Below are 27057 nucleotides of genomic sequence, written 5' to 3'. Positions count from 1 at the left end.
GACTGAGGGACCTTAGAGATAATTGTATGTGTTGGGTACAGAGATGAAGTAGTCATTCAAAAATCATGTTAAACACTATTATTGCACAGAGTCCATGCAACGTATTATGTGACTTGTTAAGCAAATGTTTACTCGTGAACTTATTTAGGTTTGCCATAAAGGGGTTGAATACTTATTGACTCAAGACATTTCAGTGTTTCATTTTTAATTCATTTGTAACAATTTCGAAAAACATTATTCCACTTTGACATTATGGGGTATTATGTGTAGGCCAGTGACAAAAAAAAAATCTACATTTTATCCATTTTAAATTCAGGCTGTAACACAATAAAATGTGGAAAAAGTCAAGTAGTGTGAATACTTTCTGAAGGCACTGTATGTGACAGTACAGTACCTGTATTTGTTTGTAGCAGGTTAAATAAACATTTATGTAGTTTATTGCAATATTGATGTTACACAGGGAACAGACATGTGATTTGACAACGCACTGCAGCTCACTGAACAACGCACAGTAAAGTTAAAAAACTAGAAACTATGGCATGTCTTTCATGGCTACAAGACAAAGCATATTGAAACCACAACTGTTATCAATTTTCCTTTAGATTAGTCTTTATTTCAGTCATTCATATTCACAAAATTGTAATACTCATCTCTTTCGATTTTAAAACAAGGAAATGTGATAAACGTATTATGTATTCGGTACATATAGATTAAACAAATGGAAATCATAGTTCTGTGATGTTCATTATATTATAAGCAAACAGTATTAACAAAATGCATCTTTACATCTTGCCATCTGACGGCATTGATAATCAATAGGATGGATTTTAACGGTAGAAAAGTAACACAGCTGCTTCAGTAATCTCCTTTGATGAACTCCATTCTGTGTTGGTACCATAGCCATTCCAGTCAAAGCTCGGGAAGTCGCCACACTGACGAGGGGCCTGCTCAGGGAAGTGTCCACCACCACCAATACAGTAATGTTCAGTGTCGCAGCGCGTGTTCGGTGTTGGTTTGACCCCAGAGCAGATAGCCATGGCTGCACGTTCATTATTTATTGGCCTAAAAGTAATGAAGCCAGGCTCAAACTGGGTTCTTGAATGGGGTCCGTAAAAATTTCTGGTGGTCTCTATGTTCCCAAAGTCGTACACGATTGGAATGGCAGGTCCTGTGTTGCCACATGCCCCAGCATTATATCTCACTGGGTAGAGCTTAAAGAGTTGGTGCAGGTTTCCCCCATGAATGGTGAGGAAGCGTCTCTCGGTGTGGTAGCGAAGGATGGCGGCTACGTTCCAGTGTTCCATAGGGGAGTTGTTGGGAACGTGCCAAACCGACATGTCTTCTGCCACAATGTCATAATACCCAGGATTCTTGAAGTCATCTGACGTGGCGCCATCTGCGGTTCCAAAAGTAACCCTGTTGGCCCAGTTTCCGTCTCCGTCTGGCCAGTTGGGGTTGCTGCCTTGCTGGCTGGACCAACGGTCGCCCACCGTGCACTTCCCATACATGTTGTTCTCGTGCACGCTCGCCACAAGTGTCCAGCCACCGCCAGCAGTAGTCATGTCGCAGAAGGTCTGGTAGACCACCCCGTTGGCTGTGGTTAGGTAGTACAGCCCATCTTCTTTTTGGTCATATCTGTCTCTTATTTCCTTACAGCTTTTGGCAATGAAACTGGCCCTGTCTCTCAGCCTCTCCAAACTGTTCAAGACTGTTGTGGCTACTGGAGACTCTTCATGCCCATTTTCTTGTAATGCTTTTACAAATTGAGGCAGTTGCGCCATCAGTAGATGGCTCATCATCAGGAGAACACAATACTTCATTTATTCTGTGGTGAGTTCTCAGTGAAGTATCTGTTCAGTGTCGCGCTCTAGTCTCTTTGACAGACTGGACAAAGACCAGTTCAACATCCATTTGGAGTTAATATTTGATTTAGTTGTCAATAGAGTTGCTAAATTCCAGTAACTTTCTCAAAATCTGCAGGTTTTCTAGAAAACCTGGTTGGAAGATTCATAGAATCAGGAGGGAATAAGCAGGAAATCCAGAATCCTCCAACAAAGGATTTCTGGAATTTTAACCCTTTACCCTCGTGGGAATAGGCCTACATGGATAGGGCTAAATTGAAATGTTTCTTAGAGAAGAAATTTAGAAAGCATATGCATAACCATTGTAGCAATTAAAAGGGAACGGTTTGGAGATTATTAGACTAAAAGGTGAGGACACAACAGTTCATCTGACACAAGACTGAATAAATGTTTACATTTTAGCAGACACTCGTATCCAGAGCGACATACAGTAGTGAGTGCATACATTTTTCGTACTGGTCCCCCGTGGGAATCGAACCCACAGCTCTGGTGTTGCAAGCGCAATGCTCTACCAACTGAGCCACACAAGACCAAACATTAAATCCAAACATTACACTTTTGATTTTACATTTACTGTACTTTTTGCCGCATTTGTTGATAACGAAATCTGAAAATACTCTGGATACATTCAGTAACATGATTATTGATTAATTATTTTCTCACCAAATTTGGGGTAGGTGCAACATAAGACAAAATAATTACAAGGGTTTGAGTGAGAGAACTAACTGATGCCTCCAAGTGGCCACACACCTCTCCAAAGTGTGCACAGTTCCTAAGTCATTTCAATGCACTTTGAATCAAAGAAGTCTTCAACTATAAGTGCTCTTTTGAGCTCTCCTAGCTGTGCCTTTGAGGAACAAGAGTAAGCACACTTGTAGTTGTTTTGTTTGGAACACAGCCCTGCATCCCCGCCATCACAAAATTACTGTTGTTAACGCAATCCAAAACTTGTCCATTAAAGCTCGTTTTATTGCCAACATGACTAGCTAAATTATAACATACGAACATACAGTGTTCGGCTTTCACAAGGCAATTCAGAGAAGCAGATCGTAATTTTGGTGGGCATAAAATGGAGTCAAGAGTGCATTCAGAAGCACGGTCCGCAAACATTTTCTTCACAAAAAAAACATAGGCTTATTCTGTTCAGGACAACCCAGGGTACAACACCATGTCATCTTGTAAGTGAACATCAAACACAGTGTTCATTAACATTGCCACTGTATATTACATGAGTCTAGGATATGGAAATGTGAACTGCACATTTGGACTCAAGAGTGTTTGGCTTCCTTGTATGACATCAAACCGGTATTTATTATTTTCCGCCATGTCTCATCTTTCAAAATACATTGACTTCTCTTAATTTACAGCATTTCTCTCACTCAGACAACAAAAGTTCAGAACGACTGTCACAAAATCCATGAGCTCTGACGTCATGTATAGCATGTTACTGTACAGCCACTGCATTCCAATTTAGGCACCTATCATTGTCCAAATCCCCTATTTTCAATCCGTATGCAAGTGTAAAGTGTTAGGAAAGTTCCGATAATGTTTAAACCCTGGTTAACAACGAATTTGAATTAAAATGTTAAATAAACCGCACCTTGAAACCTTGTATTATTTATTATTATATTTTGCCTTACCATACAGGTAACTTATTCCCTGCCCTGGGCGACTAAAGTGAAATAATTTTATAATACCTTTGGATAGCCTATTTTTTTCAGCATTGAAAATTAGCGCTGTCTTGTTTTTAGCTTAACTTTAATATCATCAAATCAAATCGTATTTGTCACATGCACCAAATATGACAGGTCTTACCGTGAAATGCTTACTTACAAGCCCCTAACCAACAATGCAATTCAAGAAATAGAGTTAAGAAAATATTTACTAAATAAACTAAAGTAAAACATAAAAATAAAACAAATCTTAACACAAAAAAATAACAATAACGAGGCTATATACAGGGGGTACCGGTTCCGAGTCAATGTGCGGGGGTACAGGTTAGTCAAGGTAATTTGTACATGTAGGTAGTGTAAAAACAATAGTTTGATTAATTGTTCAGCAGTCTTATGGCCTGGGGGTAGAAGCTGTTAAGGAGCCTTTTGGTCCTAGACTTGGCACTCCGGTACCGCTTGCCGTGCGGTAGCAGAGAGAACAGTCTATGACTTGGGTGACTGGAGTCTGAAAATTTTTTGGGCCTTCCTCTGACACCAGCTAGTATATAGGTCCTAGATGGCAGGAAGCTTGGCCCCAGTGATTTACTGGGCCATACGCACTACCTTTGTAGCGCCTTACGGTCAAATGCCGAGCAGTTGCCATACCAGGCGGTGATGCAACCGGTCATGATGCGCTCGATGGTGCAGCTGTAGAACTTTGAGGAACCCATGCCAAATCTATTCAGTCTCCTGAGGTGGAAAAGGTGTTGTCGTCCCCTCTTCACGACTGTCTTGGTGTGTTTGGACCATGATAATTTGTTGGTGATGTGGACACCAAGGAACTTGAAACTCTCGACCCACTCTACTACAGCCCCGTCGATGTTAATGGGGGACTGTTCGGCCCGCCTTTTCCTGTAGTCCACGATCAGCTCCATTGTCTTGCTCACATTAAGGGAGAGGTTGTGGTCCTGGCACCCCATGCCAGGTCTCTGACCTCCTCCCTACAGGCTGTCTCATCATTGTCGGTGATTAGGTCTACCACTATCTGTTGGGCTACTTAGATATCTTTTCAAATTCTACAAGTGTATAACTTTAATTGCTTGTGTAGAACCAACATTTGATACTACTTGATTTGTTAAGCTAACATTTTATATAAAGGGGCAGGATACAGTGCATTCGGAAAATATTCAGACCCCTTGACTTTTTCCACATTTTAGTGCGTTACAGCCTTATTTTAAAATGAATGAAATAACACATTCTCAAAGCGAAAATAGGTTTAGACATTTTTGCAAATGTATTTTTTTGCACATTTAAAAATAAAAAACAGAAATACCTTATTTACATAAGTTTCAGACCCTTTGCTATGAGACTCAAAATTGAGCTCATGTGCATCCTGTTTCGATTTGATCATCCTTGAGATGCTTCTACAAGTTGATTGGAATCCACCTGTGGTAAATTCAATTGATTGGACATGATTTGGAAAGGCACACACACACACCGGTCTATATAAAAGGTCCCACAGTTGACAGTGCATGTCAGAGCAAAAACCAAGCCATGAGGTCAAAGAAATTGTCAGCAGAACTCCGAGACAGGATTGTGTCGAGGCACAGATCTGGGGAAGGGTACCAAAAAATGTCTGCAGCATTGAAGGTTCCCAAGAACACAGTGGCCTCCATCATTCTTAAATGGAAGAAGTTTGGAACCACAAAGACTCTTCCTAGAGCTGGCCGCCCAGCCAAACTGAGCAATATGGGGAGAAGGGCAATTGGTCAGGGAGGTGACCAAGAACCCGATTGTCACTGACAGATTTCCAGAGTTCCTCTGTGGAGACGGAAGAACCTTCCAGAAGGACAACCATCTCTGCAGCACTCCACCAATCAGGCCTGTATGGTAGAGTGGCCAGACGGAAGCCACTCCTCAGTAAAAGGCACATGACAGCCCACTTGGAGTTTGCCAAAAGGCACCTAAAGGACTCTCAGACCATGAGAAACAAGATTCTCTGGTCTGATGAAAACAACATTGAACTCATTGGCCTGAATGCCAAGCATCACGTCTAGAGGATTCCTGGCACCATCCCTACGGTGAAGCATGGTGGTGGCAGCATCATATTGTGGGTATGTTTTTCAGTGGCAGGGACTGGGAGAATAGTCAGGATCTAGGGAAAGATTAACTGAGCAAAGTACAGAGAGATCCTTGATGGAAACCTGCTCCAGAGTGCTCAGGACCTCAGACTGGGGCGAAGGTTCACCTTCCAACAGGACAACGACCCGAAGCACACAGCCAAGACAACGCCGGAGTGGCTTTGGGACAAGTCTCTGAATGTCCTTGAGTGGCCCAGCCAGAGGCTGGACTTGAACCTAATCGAACATCTCTGGAGAGACCTGAAAATAGCTGTGCAGCGACGCTCCCTATCCAACCTGACAGAGCTTGAGAGGATCTGCAGAGAAGAATGGGAAAAACTCTTCAAATACAGGTGTGCCAAGCTTGTAGCGTCATACCCAAGAAGACTCGAGGCTGTAATAAGTATCAAAACTAAAAGTATAAATTAAGTATATTTGAACAATTACATTTACTTTTGATATTTAAGTATATTTAAAACCAAATACTTTTACTCAAGTAGTATTTTACTGGGTGACTTTCACTTGTCATTTTCTATTAAGGCATCTTTACTTTCACTCAAGTATGAAAATTAGGTATGACAATACTCACCACTGCCTTCATGGGTCCTGAAGTATCGTCACCCCCCGAACAACACACATCTAGGTTTGTGTGAGTTACAGTGCGTCAGAGTGCAGAGTACTGTTGGAACTGGCACATTTTAATCAGATCTCTCCCTGAGCAAGCTGTAACGTTATACCATTATCATTCGAGGCCTTGGTGTTTAAATCACTGGGGTGGTGGTTTAGGTGAAGTGGTGCACCTAGCCAAAGACTTCCCACCACTGGAGCCACAAAGGGGCAGCTATGGAGCCAAATGCAGATATGCAGCCACAAGTTGCAGACCACTGACATAGCCAACTGCTTTCCAGCACTGAAGCAGGACGTGCAGGATCCCCAGTACACAGCAGCAGCCAGCTGCCATAGACTATAGCTGCTCCAGACACTGACCTTGGCTGTAACCATATCCTCCATTGGAGAGAGAGCAGGCCTGCGAAAACTATTACTGTCCACAGAGCCCAAAGTCACAGCGCATCTGTGCGTTAGTGACACATAGGTCCTTATTGACATTTTCCATGCACTTTCCTTGTAATGCACCCGGTAAATTGATTCACATGACATAAAACATTTGTTTTAAGTTGCTGTTTTTTTTTTTACTTTTTCCCCTGCTGTCATTTTTGCAAGCGGTTTCTCTGGACTGACTGAAAAGATAGCGCCACAGGAGGCTGCAAATGGTATTATCAGACGTGTAGCCTTGTATAAACTCGATGATGTAATGTGACATTGACCTGGAACTATCTTTGAGGACTCTGCCAAAGCATGAATAAACATTGGGGGCTCAGTCTAAAACACGGAATCGGGTCACTACCTGCGTTCATGATAAAGTGATATAATGCACCCTCAATCTACAGTGGACAGTGTAGCCTAATCCTGTGACCCGAATGACGTCAAGGCGGTGGTCTCGCCAGTGCATGTGCCATTAGGAATTTTATATGACCTATAAAATCATTACAAAGCCGTATACATCAGGATTTACGGTAAAGACTCCAAGTCTTGGGGCCTAATATGTGGGCCAATGTTGATCAGATATCCCTCCTCTAACAGGTTCTAAAGCACTTAGCGCGATCACTTTCTGTCTGAACTGAGGTCAGCCTCCCTGTGTTGGATGTTTTGGTTCGCAATCAGACAGAAAGCGTGCAGACGTACAAAGACAATTGGGCTCCGACGGGTTGTTAAGCCAAATCATAAATTCTGTTGACATTGCTAGGCCTCAGCGGTGCCCTACATGCAGCAGATTCCAGTGATAATAAAGTCAGTCAGTAGATATGGCTATTTGTTAGCCCAGCTCATAGCTGGGATTGGGTACTTGTGGCAGCTAGAACCGGCACCTTTGGTAATTGAAAACGCAAATAGCTTTCTCTAGTGTAACGGTAATACCACAGAGGAAAAAGAGGTGAACGCTGCTCACCAACACCAAAGCTAATGTGCGTGTGTGTGTGTGAGAGAGAGAAGGAAGACAAAGGTGTTAAAGAGTTAAAGATGGCGGCCGGAGTCCTGGCTGGACTTGGAATCCGAGAGGCTGAGGCGTCTCGTGACTGGTCGATCATTCCAATGTTCATCTTATGCTTGTAGGGGTCCTGGGCTCCAGCAAGCCCAGAACACGAATAGCCTGACGGACAGAGATAGACCAGACCAGACTGAGATAACACCACAACTGATTGGCTCAAACGCATTAAGGAAAGAAATTCCACAAATTAACTTTTAAGGCACATCTGTTAATTGAAATGCATTCCAGGTGACTGGTTGAGAGAATGCCAAGAGTGTGCAAAGCTGTCATCAAGGCAAAGGGTGGCTATTTGAAGATTCTCAAATATAAAATATATTAAGATTTGTTTAACACTTTTGGTTTCTACATGATTCCGTATGTGTTATTTCATAGTTTTGATGTCTTCACTATTATTCTACAATGTAGAAAATAGTAAAAATAAAGAAAAACCCTTGAATGAGTAGGTGTTCTAAAACTTTTGACCGGTAGTGTATAATGATCTTTCAGTGAGTAAAACATTCAGAAGCTTTTATAAGGTAGTTAACATAAGGGCCAGCGCTGACGGCGGTACATTTAGGATGAAATCTATCCTATACATAGTATAACACCTATACAGTATGTTTTTTTGTTTTTTTTAGGGGGAATGGATCAGCTTAATATTGCAGATAGATTGTATCTTCTATCAATGTAATTGTCTGCATCACTTCCAATCCCCCATGTTTTTTTATTTATATATATATATATATATATATATATATATATATATATATATATATATATATATATATATATATATATATATATATATATATATATACTCCCCTTTATTACTTTTCAACCCCACCATCCTTTCCCTACTTGGAGTAAATTAGTGAACAACAATGCCCAGGCCTCTACTTCCGGTCTATACTTACTATCTACACCTTATGGACAGAGTTAATTTTACAATAATTCTATTATATATATATATATATATATATATATATATTTTTGCTCCTGAACTTCTTCTACTCTCAACCTCTCCGATCATTTTCATGGTGTCCATCCGGTTTGCTTCTATATGCCATATCTTTCTAACTGTGCTCCTTCCCAAAAGCTCCCAACATACAACCTATATACTTATTATGGACACAGTATGCTTACATTATTAGCTATCTTTGTTATTATTTGTTGTTATTTGTTATTAGTCCCATCCTTCAACTCTATTCAATTCCTCCCATCTATCTCTTAACACCATCCATATAGGATTTCTATTTGCCATATATATTTCGACCGTACTGTGATGTTTTACAAAAATTCTGAACCTTTCTATTCTCATTGCTTCTACAGATTGTGAATTAAAAATAAACATTTTTGCTAAAAGTATTATTATATTATTGATTGATTGACTATGACTTTTCAGATCACCCAGTAATGCTATCTGCAAGGTTAGTTCCGGGTAAATATTGCAATCCTTTAGCCATTCCTGGACCTGTGTCCAAAAACAAGCTACACAGTATGTTACTTTCAGTGAGTAAAACGTTTTAAAGGGTCTGAGGACAAAAGGTCATAGGGGCCAGTGCTGATTACGGTATGTACCTTTAGGATGGGCTCCATGTAAGAGCGTATAAGGTGGGGGGCGTTGGAGACCAGGTGACCGAGAATGCGGGCGCTCTGCTCCTTGTTTCTGTCCACGCCACTGTGCTCCAGCTCAGTCAGGATCTGGAACAGGTAGAAGCACACACCATCGTTTAGCATCCATTCTTATCAAGGCTTTTATTTATTTTTTGACTTAACTAATAAAACATCATGGTTTTAATTGTGAGCGAGAGTCACTCCTATTCCCTTCAAAAGGTAGAACCCCAAAGCATAGTTTAGCATAGTTCAACATAGTCTGACATTTGTAATTCAAGCCACATTGTGAAACATTAACTTGACTACCATCTGCTGGTGTGTTATTGAAATGGCTGGTCCACCACTGACACTCAGGAAGCTTTACCATCTTGGGTACGACACACAGAACTATACCTAAAATAGATCAAAACCTATCGGTTTCTTCTGAAGCGTTTTTTCGATACATCTTGCACAGAAATACCTACAGGTAAAATAAGTCATTTCTGTTTGCTGTTTCTGTAAATTAAAATGTGTTCTCAGTCAACTTACCTGGAAAATGGGTTCAATTACTCAAATAAAACACGAGACACAAGTTTCCTATTTGCATTACCTGGATGAGCATCTTGCGTAGGAAGGGCATGACAAAGGCGGGATTCAGCTACTGAGGTGTCCGACGGTCAGCTCAAGGATCTCAAAGACCTCATCATTCAGCGCTAAGAACAGCGCCTGCAGGTTCTCCGCCTGTGCCAGGTGGACATCGAAGTGATCGTCCAGAGAGGCCAGCACTCAGTAGTGGATGTCTTGGTCTGAGAGAGGAAAAGGGGCGGGAGAGAGCGAGAAAGACAGTGATCGTTAGAAAGAAAAAAGGTTAACATCATCCATGGTTGATATCGTCAGTAATCACTAGTGTGATTCTGTCTGCCATACAACAAAATGACAATGGGTGTTCAGTTTTGTAACATATTCTAATGCAAAAACGCTTCCAAAACAGTAGCTACCCAGGAGTGCCTATACATTTTGGCAATTTGACCCTATCCTCATTAAATCAATTAAGTTGTATAGTACTGTAGGGATGTGCACCGTTATTTGAATATTAGAATATCCAAAGTTAATATTTGAATAGTTGTGTGAGTAGTCATTATAGGCCTATTTTAATACTGATTTTTTTTTTCTTAATTAAATTGTGACATTGTTACATAGAAGGGTATACCATGACATTTAAAATTATTAATTTAATAAAACTACTAACTTTTCTATAGTGCTGTCAGGGCGTGTGTAGGTGTGGTGTAGGAAATCAGATGCAGGACGCAGACGGTAGGTTCCAAAAGCTGTATTCCGACCCAAACACAGGCAACAGGGCAACAAAGCCCAACAGCTAAACTACGCCCAAGGCGTGTAGGCAAAATGCGCACAAACAGGTGCGACAAAATATGTAGTGCACGAAACAAGTGCAAACGAGCTCCAGCGCAGTGGAGAGAAATATGCTCAACCGAGCAAACACAACACTGACGAAAACAATCACACACAACACAAGACAAACACAACGAGACACTTATAGGATACTAATCACGTAAAACAGAAACAGGTGTGACACAAACAGACAAAAGCAAACGAACATGAAAACATAAATCGGTGGCAGCTAGAATTCCGGAGACGACGAACGCCGAAGCCTGCCCGAACAAGGGAGAGAGGCAGCCTCGGCCGAAACCGTGACAGTACCCCCCCCTTGACGCGCGGCTCCAGACGCGCGCCGACTCCGGCCTTGGGGACGACCCGGAGGCCGCGGCGCAGGGTGCGTCGGATACCCCCGATGGAATTCCGTCAGGAGCGACGGGTCCAAGATGTCTCTCCTCGGCACCCAGCACCGCTCCTCCGGACCGTACCCCTCCCACTCCACTAGATACTGAAGACCCCCTCTCCGACGTCTAGAATCCAAGATGGATCTCACGGTGTACGCCGGTGCCCCCTCGATGTCCAACGGGGGCGGGGGGGTCTCCAAGATCTCATGTTCTTGGAGCGGGCCTGCTACCACCGGCCTGAGAAGGGACACATGGAACGAGGGGTTAATACATTTATACTCCACTGGCAACTGTAATCTATAACAAACCTCGTTCAACCTTCTCAGGACTTTAAATGGCCCTACAAACCGCCGACCCAGTTTCCGACAGGGCAGGCGGAGGGGCAGGTTTCTGGCAGAGAGCCAGACTCGATCTCCAGGTGCGTACACAGGCCCCTCACTGCGGTGTAGGTCGGCGCTCGTCTTCTGTCGACGTATGGCACGCTGCAGATGGACGTGTGCAGCGTTCCACGTCTCCTCCGAGCGCCGCACCCACTCATCCACAGCGGGGGCCTCGATCTGGCTCTCATGCCATGGTGCCAGAACCGGCTGGTACCCTAAAACACACTGAAAAGGGGTTAGTTGGGTGGAGGAGTGGCGAAGAGAGTTCTGTGCCATCTCAGCCCAGGGCACATATCTCGCCCACTCCTCCGGCCGGTCCCGGCAGTATGTTCTGAGAAACCTGCCCACATCCTGGTTTACGCGTTCCACCTGCCCATTACTCTCCGGGTGGTAACCCGAGGTGAGACTCACCGAGACCCCCAACCGCTCCATAAAAGCTCTCCAGACTCTGGAGGTGAATTGGGGACCCCGGTCAGCCACAATGTCCTCGGGCACCCCGTAGTGCCGGAACACATGAGTGAATAGTGCTTCGGCGGTTTGTAGGGCAGTAGGAAGACCCGGCATGGGGAGCAAACGACAGGCCTTAGAGAACCGATCCACAACGACCAGGAGTGTAGTATTCCCTTGAGAGAGGGGAAGGTCAGTTATAAAATCCACCGAGAGGTGGGACCATGGTCGTTGTGGAACGGGCAGGGGTAGTAACTTACCCCTAGGCAGATGTCTAGGCGCCTTACACTGGGCGCACACCGAGCAGGAGGAAACATAAACCCTCACATCCCTGGCCAACGTAGGCCACCAATATTTGGCACTAAGACAGTGCACTGTCCGGCCGATACCCGGATGTCCAGAGGAGGGTGACGTGTGAGCCCAATAGATCAATCGATCCCGACACTCGAGCGGAACATACTTCCGACCCTCCGGGCATTGTGGTGGACTAGGGTCGGTGCGTAATGCCCGCTCGAGCTCAGAATCGAGCTCCCACACCACCGGTGCCACTAGACACGACTCCGGCAGTATGGGAGTGGGCTCCACGGACCTCTCCTCCCCGTCATACCGCCGAGACAGTGCATCTGCCTTACCGTTTTGTGACCCAGGGATGTAGGTGATCTTAAAAGAGAAACGGGTCAAAAACATACTCCATCTAGCCTGTCGAGGGTTCAGCCTCCTCGCTGCCCGGATGTACTCCAGGTTACGGTGGTCCGTCAAAATGAGGAAAGGGTGTTGAGCCCCCTCAAGCCAGTGCCTCCACACCTTAAGGGCTTGGACCACAGCTAACAGCTCCCTGTCCCCTACGTCATAATTTCGCTCCGCCGGGCTGAGCTTCTTGGAATAGAAGGCAACGGGGCGGAGTTTAGGTGGCGCGCCTGACCGTTGGGACAGCACGGCGCCAATACCGGCTTCAGACGCGTCCACCTCTACCTGAAATGGTAAAGAGGGATCCGGATGCGCCAGCACCGGAGCCGAGGTGAACAGGTCCTTCAGCTTCTTAAAAGCCCTGTCCGCCTCGACTGACCACTGCAGACGCACCGGGCCCCCCTTTAAGAGAGACGTGATGGGAGCTGCCACCTGCCCAAAACCCCGGATAAACCTCCGGTAGTAATTCGCAAACCCCAAAAACTGCTGCACCTCTTTCACAGTGGTTGGTGTTTGCCAATTACTCACGGCTGACACTCGGTCTACCTCCATCTTCACCCCTGACGCAGACAACTGATACCCCAAGAAGGAAATCGACTCCTGGAAAAACAGACACTTCTCTGCCTTCACATACAGGTCGTGCTCCACCAGCCTCCGCAACACTCTGCGCACCAGGGCCACATGCTCGACACGGGTAGGTGAGTACACGAGGATGTCATCTATGTACACCACCACTCCCTGTCCCTGCATGTCCCTGAAGATCTCATCCACGAATGATTGGAAAACTGACGGAGCATTCATCAACCCGTATGGCATGACGAGATACTCGTAATGGCCCGAGGTGGTACTAAAGGCTGTTTTCCATTCATCATCCTTCCTGATGCGCACCAAGTTGTACGCGCTCCTGACTGAAGGTCTATCGCACAATCCCCCTGCCTATGGGGTGGCAATCGCGTCGCCCTCGCCTTACTAAACGCGATAGCCAGATCCCCATACTCAGGTGGAATGTGCAATGCGGGCACCTGGTTTGGACTTTCCACCGAGGTAGCCCCTAAGGAAACGCCCAAACATCTACCCACACACTGAGCAGACCACTCCTTCAGAGCCCTCTCCTGCCACGAAATAACGGGGTTATGGGTACTTAACCAGGGCATGCCCAGCACCACCGGATACGCAGGAGAGTCAATCAGAAACAGTTGTATTATCTCCTGATGACTCCCCTGCGCACACATCCTAAGTGGCGCCGTGACCTCCCTGATTAAGCCCGTACCCAACGGACGACTATCTAGGGCGTGAACGGGAAAAGGAACTTCCACAGGGAGAAGGGGAAACCCTAACTCTAAACAAAACTTCTTATCAATGAAATTCCCAGCCGCGCCTGAATCTACCAGCGCCTTACACTGGGAATGAGGTGCCACCTGCGGAAAACACACAGGCATACAAAAATGGGCAACAGTGAGCTCTGGGTGAGTGGGGCGCCTACTCACCTGGAGGGAATCCCCAGTGCGGGACCTGTCGTCATCTCCCCGAGGAGGCCATCCCCAGCACCTAGCCGCGGTGTGTCCTCCCCGACCACAGTTGGTGCAGTGGATGGACCCCCTACTCTGCCGACTCCTCCTACCTCTAGCGCCAGCGCCCCCGAGCTCCATAGGACACGGCTCGGGTGCGCTGGAGGATGGAATGGACGGACCCCCCTCAGGACGTCCGCGGGTAGCCAATAGGTTATCCAACCTAATTGACATGTCGACCAGCTGGTCGAAAGTGAGACTGGCGTCCCGACAGGCCAGCTCCCGACGGACGTCCTCTCTGAGGCTACATCGGTAGAGATCGATGAGGGCCCGATCACTCCACCCTGCATCTGCCGCTAGAGTACGGAATTCGAGTGCGAATTCCTGGGCACTCCTCCTCCCCTGCCTAAGGAAGACCAGACGCTCCCCCGCCGCTTTCCCCTCCGGGGGATGGTCGAACACCGCCCTAAAGCGGCGGGAGAACTCGGTGTAGGTAATGGTCGTGGCGTCGATCTTCCTCCACTCCGCGTTGGCCCACTCCAACGCTTTACCGGCCAGGCAGGAGATTAGGGCGGACACGCTCTCATGCCCTGAAGGTGCCGGATGGACTGTGGCCAGGTACAGCTCGACCTGGAGCAAGAACCCCTGACACCCAGCCGCTGTCCCGTCGTAAGCCCTCGGGAGAGATAGACGGACTCCTCGATGTTCCGGTGCTGGAACGGGCGGGCTGGCCGATGGTGCTGGCTGGGCGGGCGGTGGTGGAGGCGAACCCCAGCCTCGGAGTGTGGAAATAACCTCCTGCAGGGCGTTCCCCATCTGCAGGAGTTGCTCCTGCTGATCCCGAACCTGGGCTTCCAGTCTTGTCTGGGCTGCTTCTGCTCCTGCTGATTCCATGGGTGGTGTGTGATTCTGTCAGGGCGTGTGTAGGTGTGGTGTAGGAAATCAGATGCAGGACGCAGACGGTAGGTTCCAAAAGCTGTATTCCGACCCAAACACAGGCAACAGGGCAACAAAGCCCAACAGCTAAACTACGCCCAAGGCGTGTAGGCAAAATGCGCACAAACAGGTGCGACAAAATATGTAGTGCACGAAACAAGTGCAAACGAGCTCCAGCGCAGTGGAGAGAAATATGCTCAACCGAGCAAACACAACACTGACGAAAACAATCACACACAACACAAGACAAACACAACGAGACACTTATAGGATACTAATCACGTAAAACAGAAACAGGTGTGACACAAACAGACAAAAGCAAACGAACATGAAAACATAAATCGGTGGCAGCTAGAATTCCGGAGACGACGAACGCCGAAGCCTGCCCGAACAAGGGAGAGAGGCAGCCTCGGCCGAAACCGTGACAAGTGCACCCCATAAAAAAGTGCACCCCTGTTCTGTAAGCTCGCAATGAGTCACTCAGCAGAAGGGGAGGGCCGACCCGGCCGGGAGGAAAGGGGACAGTGCAAGTCATAGGATGCGGAAAGGGAGGAGAGTAGGGTCGAAGAGGCAGAATCAGGAGACAGGAGGGAGAAGGATTTAACAGAAGGGAGAGATGATAGGATAGAACAGGAGAGAGTAGTGGGAAAGAGAGAGCAAAGATTGCGACGGCGCATGACCATCTGGGTAGGGGCTGAGTGGTTATGGTTGGAGGAAAGGGAGACAGAAAAGGAAACAAAGTAGTGATCAGAGACCCTGAGGGGGGTTGCTGTGAGATTAGTATGCGAGCAGCCTGTAGTAAAGATGAGGTCAAGCGTATTACCTGCCTTGTGAGTTGGAGGGGATTGGGAAAGGGTGAGGTCAAAAGAGGCAAGGAGAGGAAAGAGTTGGAAAGGCAGACGTCGGGAGGTTAAAGTCGCCAAGTACGAAGAGCGGTGAGCCATCATCAGGAAATAAGCTTATCAAGGTGTCAAGCTCATTGAGGAACTCTCCAGGGGCACCTGGTGAGCGATAGATGACAATAATGTTAAGCTTGAGTGGACAAGTGACAGTGACAGCATGGAATTGAAATGGACAGGTTAGAGGGGGAAAAAACCTGTGTCACCACCGCGATGACCAGATGCTCTCGGACTATGAGAGAAAACATAGTCAGATGAAGCTGGAGTAGTGTTCTCTGGGTTGATCCATGTCTCCGTCAGGGCCAAAAAGTAAAGGGACTGAAGGGCAGCATAGGCTGAGATGAACTCTGCGTTCTTGACCGCAGATCGGCAGTTATAAACGCTGCCAGAGACCAGGACTTCCACATGGGTTGTGCACGCAGGGTACATAAATTAGAAGGGTTGCAGCCAGAGCATGGGGAGCGTCTGTAAAGCCTACAGGGAGAGGTGAGAACAAGTTTAGAAAACACACACACAGTTGACAAAGCTACAAAATAGCAAAATTTGATAATCTGAAATTAACTAGGTAAGATACTCAAGTGAGAGAGTGGTGTGGAGCCTTCCTCTCTTTCCTTCCTCGAACAACTCTGCAGAACCGTCTTTGTTTCGGCGAAGGTCTTAGTTTTGTGACAAAACCGCCACTGACACGACCACCCAGGGGAGACTGAAGAACTAACACTAATTGCTAATTGCCTAGCGGAGGTGGAGAGCACATCTCCCTGTACTAATAGTGATTGCCTAGGAGAGGTGAAACCACTCCCCCTCCAATATAGCCACTGATTACCAAAACAAGTCACAAATTGCCCTGCCCCTTGATCCTGGTTGATGTGTCAACAACTATCTGCAAATTATCAGCAGTCAGCAGTTCACACACCAAGTATGCCACTGGGAAGACAGGCAGCACTTACAGTAGATGACCCTAGCTAGCAAAAAGACAATACTAGACCACAACAGATAAAGACAAAAAAATTATACTTATCACTCCTGGAGATATCAGGAGTCCTCTAGCTATAGAATGAAGCACACTGAGATGGAGCCTGAGAAGCTGTTTATATACACTCAGAAAATAGATGAAACCACTCCCCCTCCAAAAAAGCCACTGACTACCAAAACAAGTCACAAATTGCCCTGCCTCTTGATCCTGGTTGATGTGTCAACAACTATCTGCAAATTATGAGCAGTCAGCAGTTCACACACCATGTAGGCTACTGCCAGCAAGCATTTGGCCTCCCTTGATAAAACAATTATAAAATAATTAGCCAATCAGCGTTGAGCTGAGCTCAACTGTGGGTTGTCCTGGTGCAGCAAAACGCCCCCTAAGGGAGGTCAGTTTGGATTTGGCTTCAGACCAATCAAATCACTTCCTTTGCAAAACTTCATTTTCAGAAAAACATGTCTGTTTCTGGTCTTCTTGTGTTGATGTCCTGCAGTAGCTAGCTTGCTAAATCGGCCCTTTTCTAAGCCATGGATGAAGATGGGGATTTGGACTTAATTCTCTGTACAGGCCAATGATTATGACGGCGATTCTGATCTAATCATAAATGAATCTGAATATGCACCAAGGACAGAGACATGTCAAACAGCTGTCACTTTCCCACTTCCCATACTCTTGGAACATTCTGAAAGCCTTAACCCAATGAGTCCCACCGATTTGCACTTCTAACCTCTTTTAAACGTGTGTTTAAGCTACAGACTTCTGGGTTGTACCATTGGATTTGTCTATTTCTTCCAGTGGCGGCTCCTGAAAAAATTCTCAGGAGGGGCAATTTTTCTGATGATTTAGGTGACCTACACACATTTTAAAAAAGATATGTCCAGCAACAACATGAAGACAGGGGCAGCATATAAGTCAATACCAGAAGCATTTATTGACTGATCTGGGGAGATGGATTCCAGTTTCTGTGACAGATTATAAATAATCTCTGATGCCTTTGTTATATTAGCTTTTGGTTGAATGTACTGTCGTAGTAAATATATAATGTTATAGCTTGGTCTGACTAAAATCTTGTGCATGACCCATTTTGTGTTGGGCGTTTGTTTTCAATCAATGCTGTTCCTATCCTATAACAATGGACAAAAGAGTCCTATCTTGTCAGCCTTGTCAGCAGGTGGCCAAGGACAACACCCACGCCATAGGTCTCTCAGTTCTTCCAACTCACGAGTTCTTGCTCTGAGGACACACACACACACACACACACACACACACATCATCATTGATAACACACACACACACACACACATCATCACTGTTAAACACACACACACACACACACAAAAATCCCCTCTCTTTAGGCTGAACATTTGAAGACAGAGAACCCGACTCAGAGCCAATGCAACAGTGGAGGGGACCTCGCCCAACTCATCAGGACCAATCAGAAGATCAGAACTACTAGATTCAACCTACATCATTTATTGTATAAAATGTCTGCACACAATGTTTTCGGGGCTCTCTTCAGATAGCTCCCTAAGAGTTTGACGAACGGGTCCGTGCACGCGATTCCAGATATCTTTACCTCTGAATAAACTGCCTTTATTATACCATATCCACCCTGTCCAAAGTCTCTACTTGGTCTCAGTTCTCCAGTAAACTTGTGATTATCAACAGTACACAACGGTAACAAACAATTGGGGGAACTCACGGGGCAGATAGTAAGGTCGCAGTGACACAGAAAGCAGTTCAATGTCGGGGGGTACAGAGTCGCTCTCTTACCAGGATCGCGGTCCGCTCTGACCAGGGTGAAGCCGGCCGGCTCCACTTCTCTGTCCGGGACTCTGTCATCCAGCCAAGTCTCCCAGCTGTATTGGATTCCGCTGCCAGCAGCGTTTTCATTATTTAGTCCGTTCGTAGCGGGTATGTACACGATCAACAAGATCAGTCCAAAACCCACCACTGTAAAAATCCATGGTTGGCAGAATGTTTGTAAACTAAGTCTACAAATTAAAAACATAAAATAACGCCACACTGCAGGTCGCAACAGAGACGCTGCTAGCTGCTATTTTCTTAGTTACGTTCATGGTTACGTCACGTATGACGAAAGCGCGTAAGTGCAAGCCCACAGACACCCATAGAGAATGTATTGAAAGCTTTGAAATTTGAAAAAAATAGATTTTACATGACAGGCTATGAGAGACTTCTGGGCGATTTTCAACCTGACTGAAATCGCCCCAAAAACGGGCGGGGCCATTTGAAGCACGACTTTAGCCTGATTTGACATTTAGTGGCAGTCAGATCAGATTAGAACACTGATAACTAGTACTGTTGCCGTGATATAATTGATTAGAAAAAAATCCCTTCCTTTTCCCGTTTGGCAGTGCGTCGCCCATATCGCCCTATTGAACAGGCCGTCCCTGATTTCTTCTGCTATTAATGGGGGCTGAGCTAGAGAAGTTTAGACCCTTTCTTCTTTAAGGTTGCTGCCCCTATCATCGCCAAGCCATCTCTGACATTTTAAACCTGTCACTCCTCTCTGGGGAGGTTCCCATTGCTTGGAAGGCAGCCACGGTGCGTCCTTTATTTAAAGGGGGAGATCAAGCTGATCCTAACTGTAATAGGCCAATTTCTATTTTGCCCTGTTTATCAAAAGTGTTGGAAAAACTTGTCAATAATCAACTGACTGGCTTTCTTGATGTCTATAGTATTCTCTCTGGTATGCAATCTGGTTTCCGCTCAGGTTATGGATGTGTGACTGCAACCTTACCATTGCCCTTGATTCTAAGCAATGTTGTGCTGCTATTTTTATTGACTTCGCCAAAGCTTTTGATACGGTAGATCATTCCATTTTTGTGGGCCGGCTAAGGAGTATTGGTGTCTCTGAGGGGTCTTTTGCCTGGTTTGCTAACTACATCTCTCAAAGAGTGCAGTGTATGAAGTCAGAACATCTGCTGTCTCAGCCACTGCCTGTCACCAAGGGAGTACCCCAAGGCTCGATCCTAGACCCCACGCTCTTCTCAATTTACATCAACAACATAGCTCAGGCAGTAGGAATCTCTCTCATCCATTTATATGCAGATGATACAGTCTTATACTAGCTGGCCCCTCCCCGGAATTTGTGTTAAACACTCTACAACAAAGCTTTCTTAGTGTCCAACAAGCTTTCTCTGCCCTTAACCTTGTTCTGAACACCTCCAAAACAAAGGTCATGTGGTTTGGCAAGAAGAATGCCCCTCTCCCCACCGGTGTGATTACTACCTCTGAGGGTTTAGAGCTTGAGGTAGTCAGCTCATACAAGTACTTGGGAGTATGGCTAGACGGTACACTGTTCTTCTCTCAGCACATATCAAAGCTGCAGGCTAATGTTAAATCTAGACTTTCCTCTATCGTAATCACTCCTCTTTCACCCCAGCTACCAAACTAACCCTGATTCAGATGACCATCCTACCCATGCTAGATTACAGAGAGGTGCTCTCGAGCGGCTAGATGTTCTTTACCATTTGGCCATCAGATTTGCCACTAATGCTCCTTATAGGACACATCACTGCACTCTATACTCTGTAAACTGTTCATCTCTTTATACCTTTCGCAAGATCCACTAGTTGAAGCGTATTTATACAACTCTCTTAGGCCTCACTGTTGTTATGTGTTGCTGCCATGCTATGTTGTTGTCTTAGGTCTCTCTTTATGTAGTGTTCTGGTGTCTCTCTTGTCGTGATGTGTGTTTTGTCCTATATTTTATTTATTTATTTTTAATCCCAACCCCCATCACCGTAGGAGACCTTTTGCCTTTTGGTAGGCCATCATTGTCAATAAGAATTTGTTCTTAACTGACTTGCCTAGTTAAATAAAGGTAAAAAAAATATATATATGCACTGCACGGTGTCACAATTATAAGTGTACTACCATACCTGCCCCCTCCTCCCACAGCATAGGAATGTATGGACTGTCCGGCCTGCACACTCCTATTACTGCATTCTCCCCTGATACACTGACCCACCTGGACACTTTCCATATCACATTTACTGAGTTTTTGATTTAGCAACATGATGCCTCAGTGTTCCTGTGTGCTGGACATTAAAATGTGTATGCTTTTTTACCTGTCAGTAGTTGCTATGCTGATAATGTCTTGTAGGTATGATATGACGTGATGATGTTGTGCTATCTTGCAATGAAGTTGCTGTGTGTATGTAATTTGTGTTATGTTTGTACTATACTGTCATAAGGGGTCCAAGCCCTTAAAGGATTTTGTTGAAATGATTCAGGGTAAACAAAGTGTAGGCTATACAAATAAACGTAGTCTATAACAAACATAATAAAGGACTTACTAACATAATAAAGGAAACATCTACTGTATGTGTCCTAATTGAAAATGTTAAACAGTCATATATATACAGTTGAAGTTGGAAGTTTACATACACGTTAGCCAAATACATTTAATCCTAGTACAAATTACCTGTCTTAGGTCAGTAAGGATCACCACTTTATTTTAAGAATGTGAAATGTCAGAATAATAGTAGAGAGAATGATTTATTTCAGCTTTTATTTATTTCATCACATTCCCAGTGGGTCAGAAGTTTACATACACTCAATTAGTATTTGGTAGCATTGCCTTTAAATTGTTTAATTTGGGTCAAATGTTTCGGGTAGCCTTCCACAAGCTTCCCACAATAAATATGGTGAATTTTGGCCCATTCCTCCTGACAGAGCTGGTGTAACTGAGTCAGGTTTGTAGGCCTCCTTGCTCGCACACGCTTTTTCAGTTCTGCCCACACATTTTATATAGGATTGAGGTCAGGGCTTTGTGATGGCCACTCCAATACCTTGATACCTTTGTTGTCCTTAAGCCATTTTGCCACAAATTTGGAAGTATGCTTGGGGTCATTGTCCATTTGGAAGACCCATTTGTGACCAAGCTTTAACTTCCTGACTGATGTTTTGAGATGTTGCTTCAATATATCCACATCATTTTCCTTCCTCATGATGCCATCTATTTTGTGAAGTGCACCAGTCCATCCTGCAGCAAAGCACCCCCACAGCATGATGCTGCCACCCCCGTGCTTCACGGTTGGGATGGTGTTCTTCGGCTTGCAAGCCTTCCCCTTTTTCCTCCAAACATAACGATGGTCATTATGGCCAAACAGTTCTATTTTTGTTTCAACAGACCAGAGGACATTTCTCCAAAAAGTACGTTCTTTGTCCCCATGTGCAGTTGCAAACCGTAGTCTGGCTTTTTTATGGTGGTTTTGGAGCAGCGGCTTCTTCCTTGCTGAGCGGCCTTTCAGGTTATGTCGATATAGGATTTGTTTTACTGTGGATATAGATACTTTTGTACCTGTTTCCTCCAGCATCTTCACAAGGTCCTTTGCTGTTGTTCTGGGATTGATTTGCACTTTTCGCACCAAAGTATGTTAATCTCTAGGAGACAGAACGCGTCTCCTTCCTGAGCGGTATGACAGCTGCGTGGTCCCATGGTGTTTCTACTGGCGTACTATTGTTTGTACAGATGAACGTGGTACCTTCAGGCGTTTGGAAATTGCTCCCAAGGATGAACCAGACTTGTGGAGGTCTACATTTTTTTTCTGAGGTCTTGGCTGATTTCTTTTGATTTTCCCATGATGTCAAGCAAAGAGGCACTGAGTTTGAAGGTAGGCCTTGAAATACATCCACAGGTACACCTCCAATTGACTCAAATTATGTCAATAAATAAATAAAATACAAGAAAATGGTGCAGTCTGGTTTGCTTAATTTAAGGAATTTTAAATTATTTTTACTTTTACTTTTGATACTTAAGTATCTATTAGCAATTACATTTACTTTTGATAATTAAGTATATTTAAAACCAAGCACTTTTAGACTTTTACTCAAGTAGTATTTTACTGGGTGACTTTCACTTTTACTTGAATCATTTTCAATGTAGGTATATTTACTTTTACTCAAGTATAATAATAGGGTACTTATTTTTGTATTCTTCGGGAAACTCACACTGAGTGTAATTTGTAATGCAGAGCTGCGGTGCTCGCTCGCCTCGCCCCAAGCCAGAGGGATGCATAGATGCTGACAAATGGGCCGCCATCTACTTCCCTACCACTGTCACCACCACCACCTCTCACTCTCTTATCTGGAATGTTTCAGTGCTTCACTTAGAAGGAATAGCATATCGGCCGTTGTGCCACTGTCTTTGCGACTTGCTCTCTCGCTAACTACAATGTAGCCAGAGGCGTTTATTCATGGATGCCAAAGGAAGCCAGGCGTCCCCAAATATTTGACCAATAAATACATTTCAATTATAAAATAATGTATCTTTCATCTCTCTCTGTGTTTTCATAATTTTCCATCAATTCGCTAGTGGCTAAAACTCACCGGAAAAATCATCAGAGCGAGGGAAACAGCACCCCTCTGTCTCAGTATGTGTAGCCAATGTATCTGATGCTGTCTGGACCAAAAGAGTATAACATGTTGCCGCCATAGCATTTTATTGATTGATGCCAGCAAGCATTTGACCTCCAGTGATATTATAAACGAATTAGCAAATCAGCGTTGAGCTGATTGTTGTCCTGGGTTGTCCTGGGTTGTCCTGGTGCAGCAAAATGCCCCCCAAAGGACACCAGTTTGGATTTGGCTTCAGACCAATCAAATCACTTTGAAAAAAAGTAACAGAACAGTGGAAACGTATGCCTTTCTAGATCCAGACAGTACAGCTACATTCTGTACAGAAGCACTGCTTCAAGATCTCAAGGTCCCTGGAAGAAGAACAGACATTCTTCTCAAGACTATAAACAAGCAGGAAGTTGTGAGTACCTTTGTTGTCTCTGGCTTGGAGATAAGCAGCCTTGATGACAGCAGTTTTGTAGAACTCCCTGCCGTTTACACTGAAAAGGAAATCCCTGTAAATTTAAGGAGAACATTCCTACCCAGGCAGATGTGGACCAATGGCCGGCCATATTTGGAAGAAGTGTGTCTCGAAGATTGATGGTGAAGTTGGATTGTTGATTGGAACCAATGTGCCTCAGACAATGGAAGGTTATAAACAGCCAAGGAGATGGCCCATACGCTGTGAAAACCTCTCTGGGCTGGATTGTTAATAGGCCACAAAAAAAGGGCAATGTCTCCAACTATTGGCAGTGTCATGTAATGGCACACAGAATCTCTGTTGTAGAACTGGAAGAACTGCTTCAGCAACATATTAAGCATGACTTCCCAGAGCGCCACCATGAGGAGCAGCTTGAAATATCAAGAGAAGAGCATCTCTTCATGGAGCATGTCTCACAGTCAGCCAAGCTTGTGGGTGGCCACTATAGTATATTTAAATTTAAGTCATTTAGCAGACGCTCTTATCCAGAGCGACTTACAAATATATGCCTACCACTGAGGAATGAGGATGCTGAATTTCCTAACAACCGCTGTGGGGCAGTACAGCGTGCTCTCAACCTGAAAACGAAACTCGCCAAGAATCCTCAGTTCTGTGAGGACTACACCAAGTTCATGGCAGGCATCCTGGACAAAGGCTTTGCAGTGAAAGTGCCAACAGACTCACAGAATCACAGCAGCAGACAGGACAGCCCCTGCAGTCCGTCGCCGGTCAAGCAGCCATGGTGACACTGACTATAGGAGAGTGCGACCAGAGCGGGCTGAGACACCATTTGAAGGCCAAGGCTGGCATTAAGGTGGTTGTCACTAAATTTCCCCTTGGCTCTGTTGATGACTTTGGCTAAGCCATTCGGTTGTAAAACATGTGGTGTTCCCCTGCAAGGGCTTTCTGGAGTTTGGTTCGCACAAAGAGGCAGTCAATATGGTGGATCACTTCGGTGAAAGCAAAGGTTTTGTGAATGGAAATAGTTTGACTCTGTACCTGTCACCTGTAGTGTGCAGTATTTATACGCCAAAGTTGGATGAACCACCAGAAAAATGGCCCATCAAACAAGTTACCAATACAGTGGTTTGTTTTTCCCACGTACCTCCTGGGAAGGAAAGAGAATCTGAAATTCTCATTCTCGCCATCTTGGGGATGTGTGACTTTTAAAATATTCAAGTGATCAGGCCCTGATTGAGATGGTAGATTGGAAGGATGCTGACATTATGGTGAAGTACTACTACTCCAACCCCCTCAAGATCAATGGAAAGAGTGTCAAAGTCAGCTTGTCATCGTCACTGAAGCGCCTGAGAGAAAGTCCTGACTCCACCACATCCAAAAGAGAAGATTCTAGTAAAAGCCACAGCAGCAGACATGAGGGCTAGGAGACCTCAAATTTCACAAAACAAAAAGAGACCCAGTACAGGCAAACAACCTGCTGAGAAAGTGGTGGAACAAGGAGAAGGTCAACAAAGCTCCTCAGAGGAGGTTTGGAGGATTCTGACCTAAAGACTGCCGATGATCCAGCTCTGGGTGATGCTGTTGTCTCAATGGAGGACATGATGGATCAGGAGAGTTTTCATGAAGATGACAACATGGATGACATGGATTTCCCTGAGAATATGGATGATTTTGTTACATTGGATGAACTCGATACTGGAGGGGACGCATCACTGGAGTCAATGGATTCTTCATGGGATGGAAAGGTTGTCTACATTAGCCCAATTAGAAAGGGCTATAGAGACATGGAGGTGGCCATCTTGAAACTGGCAGAGCGAACAAACGTGAATGTTGTAAACCATACCATATCCTTTTTCAGACAGGAGGCATTGTTAGAGCGTGATACTACCGATGAAGAACATAAGATGGTGAAGTTCTACAAAGGCAAAGGACAGTTGTTGTGGAAACCTGACAATGTTATCATGCACTTTTCACAGAAAAAGTTGGAGAATCTCAGTGGGAGATCCAGCTACATTTGTATGCTTCCACTCCAGAAGTACTCGGACATCTCTCTGTTACGGCTTGCCCAGCGTTTTGGTAAAATCAATGGCTATCATTTGAACTGGGGTCATAGAAAGTGTTATATCCAGTTGGAGAGTGTGGAAGCCGCTCAGAAAATGGTGAAGAAGTATTTCCAACGTCCTCCCAGATTTTACGGCACCCTGTTAAGGGTCAGTTTGTGCAAAAAGGGAGACTCACTGATATCCTGGAAGCCTCCAGTCAAGTATGAGCTGTGGTTGGCCAGTCAGAACAACAGAAGAATGGACCAAAAAGTATCTTCTCGAGTTGCAGGAACAACAAAAATGGACAAGAAAAATAAGAAACTTTGTCCCTGGGGACATAGTTCTTATCGTGGATGACTCTGCCCCACGTAACTTGTGGATCATGGGGCCAGTCACACAAACCACCCCAGACTCCAGAGGGCTGGTTAGGCAAGTGAAGGTGAGAACCCAGACCATCACACTTTGGAGGCCCTTCACCAAGCTATGTCTGCTGCTGGAAGCCGCCGTATAGCAGACTACACTGTTCCTTGGAACACTTATAGTGTTTTTACACCGTTTTTTTTTCATCATTAATGGACTATTATGGACAATATATTGAACTTTGGTTCTAGTGTTTATTATTGGTAATTGTTTTGTGTCCCCACAGTCACAATTAGAGGCCAGGTATATTGGAGCCAAATTCCCATTTTCTTTATTTGTGCTATATTTATTGTTTTGCTCCATTTTAAAATATTATTAAATAAAAGTATAAATATTTAATTATGAATTATGGAGTATGGTTGATGAACTTATGTTTTTGGTTTTCTATTATGATTATCATGGGTATTTTAAAGCATTATGGAGCCTTTCCTGGGCACACCCCTTTTTTTCCCATGTTCCCCTTCCCTTTACCTATTTAGGTTTTTGGCAGTATGGGTCTACTAGGCCTCGGGTATGGTGGTACCTTACAGGTTTTTGACCGCTACGCTATGCCACGACTTAGAACCTTTTGTTTGGAAAATAAATTGTTGTTTTTTTACACCATTTGGATTCCCTGTTCTGTGGTTGCTTTGGAAGCGCGTCTAACTAAGGCATCACAAACATGTGACCTCGAGGCAAGTTTGGATTGGATTACGAATTGGCTTTATACTCAGTGTAGATGACAACTAAACGAAAAATCTGAAAATGTTTTTCCATTGGAATTTGGTTGTGCTTAGTGATCACTTGAAAGCATAGTGATATCACATTGGGAATTCAACAAACTTCTGGCTCTCTTTTTGAGTGGG

The 27057-nt window shown here is 44.9% G+C and overlaps 1 protein-coding gene and 2 pseudogenes across 3 annotated transcripts in view; 1 reads left to right on the top strand and 2 right to left on the bottom strand.

The window, feature by feature from the left end:
- LOC311149963 (serine/threonine-protein kinase mTOR-like) overlaps positions 1 to 9950 on the bottom strand; it is a 178028-nt pseudogene extending 168078 nt beyond the window's left edge. Inside the window, exons 1-3 of the transcript in view lie at positions 9921 to 9950; positions 9296 to 9418; positions 7719 to 7840 (exon numbers count right to left, since the gene is read on the bottom strand). The product of the transcript in view is annotated as a serine/threonine-protein kinase mTOR-like (transcript). The remainder of the gene's footprint in view (positions 1 to 7718; positions 7841 to 9295; positions 9419 to 9920) is intronic.
- Positions 189 to 1884, bottom strand: LOC311149346 (intelectin-like). Its single transcript, XM_084186517.1, has one exon. It carries the CDS (start codon positions 1818 to 1820, stop codon positions 828 to 830), a length of 993 nt encoding a protein of 330 aa, XP_084042643.1. The 5' UTR covers positions 1821 to 1884; the 3' UTR covers positions 189 to 827.
- Positions 9951 to 24528: 14578 nt separating the features above from the next.
- Positions 24529 to 26149, top strand: LOC311149962 (annotated as a pseudogene). The gene has a single exon. The product of its transcript is annotated as an uncharacterized misc_RNA (transcript).
- Positions 26150 to 27057: the final 908 nt, after the last annotated feature.

Source organism: Coregonus lavaretus (assembly GCF_964263955.1).
Source record: "Coregonus lavaretus genome assembly, chromosome: 22".
Classification (NCBI taxonomy): Eukaryota; Metazoa; Chordata; class Actinopteri; order Salmoniformes; family Salmonidae; genus Coregonus; species Coregonus lavaretus.
Note: the sequence above shows the minus strand (reverse complement) of the source record. Positions and strands in the feature narration are given on the sequence as shown.

Bases quoted from the DNA above. Each gene is read 5' to 3' on its own strand.
- LOC311149346 (XM_084186517.1), bottom strand. From the start codon at position 1,820: ATGAAGTATTGTGTTCTCCTGATGATGAGCCATCTACTGATGGCGCAA.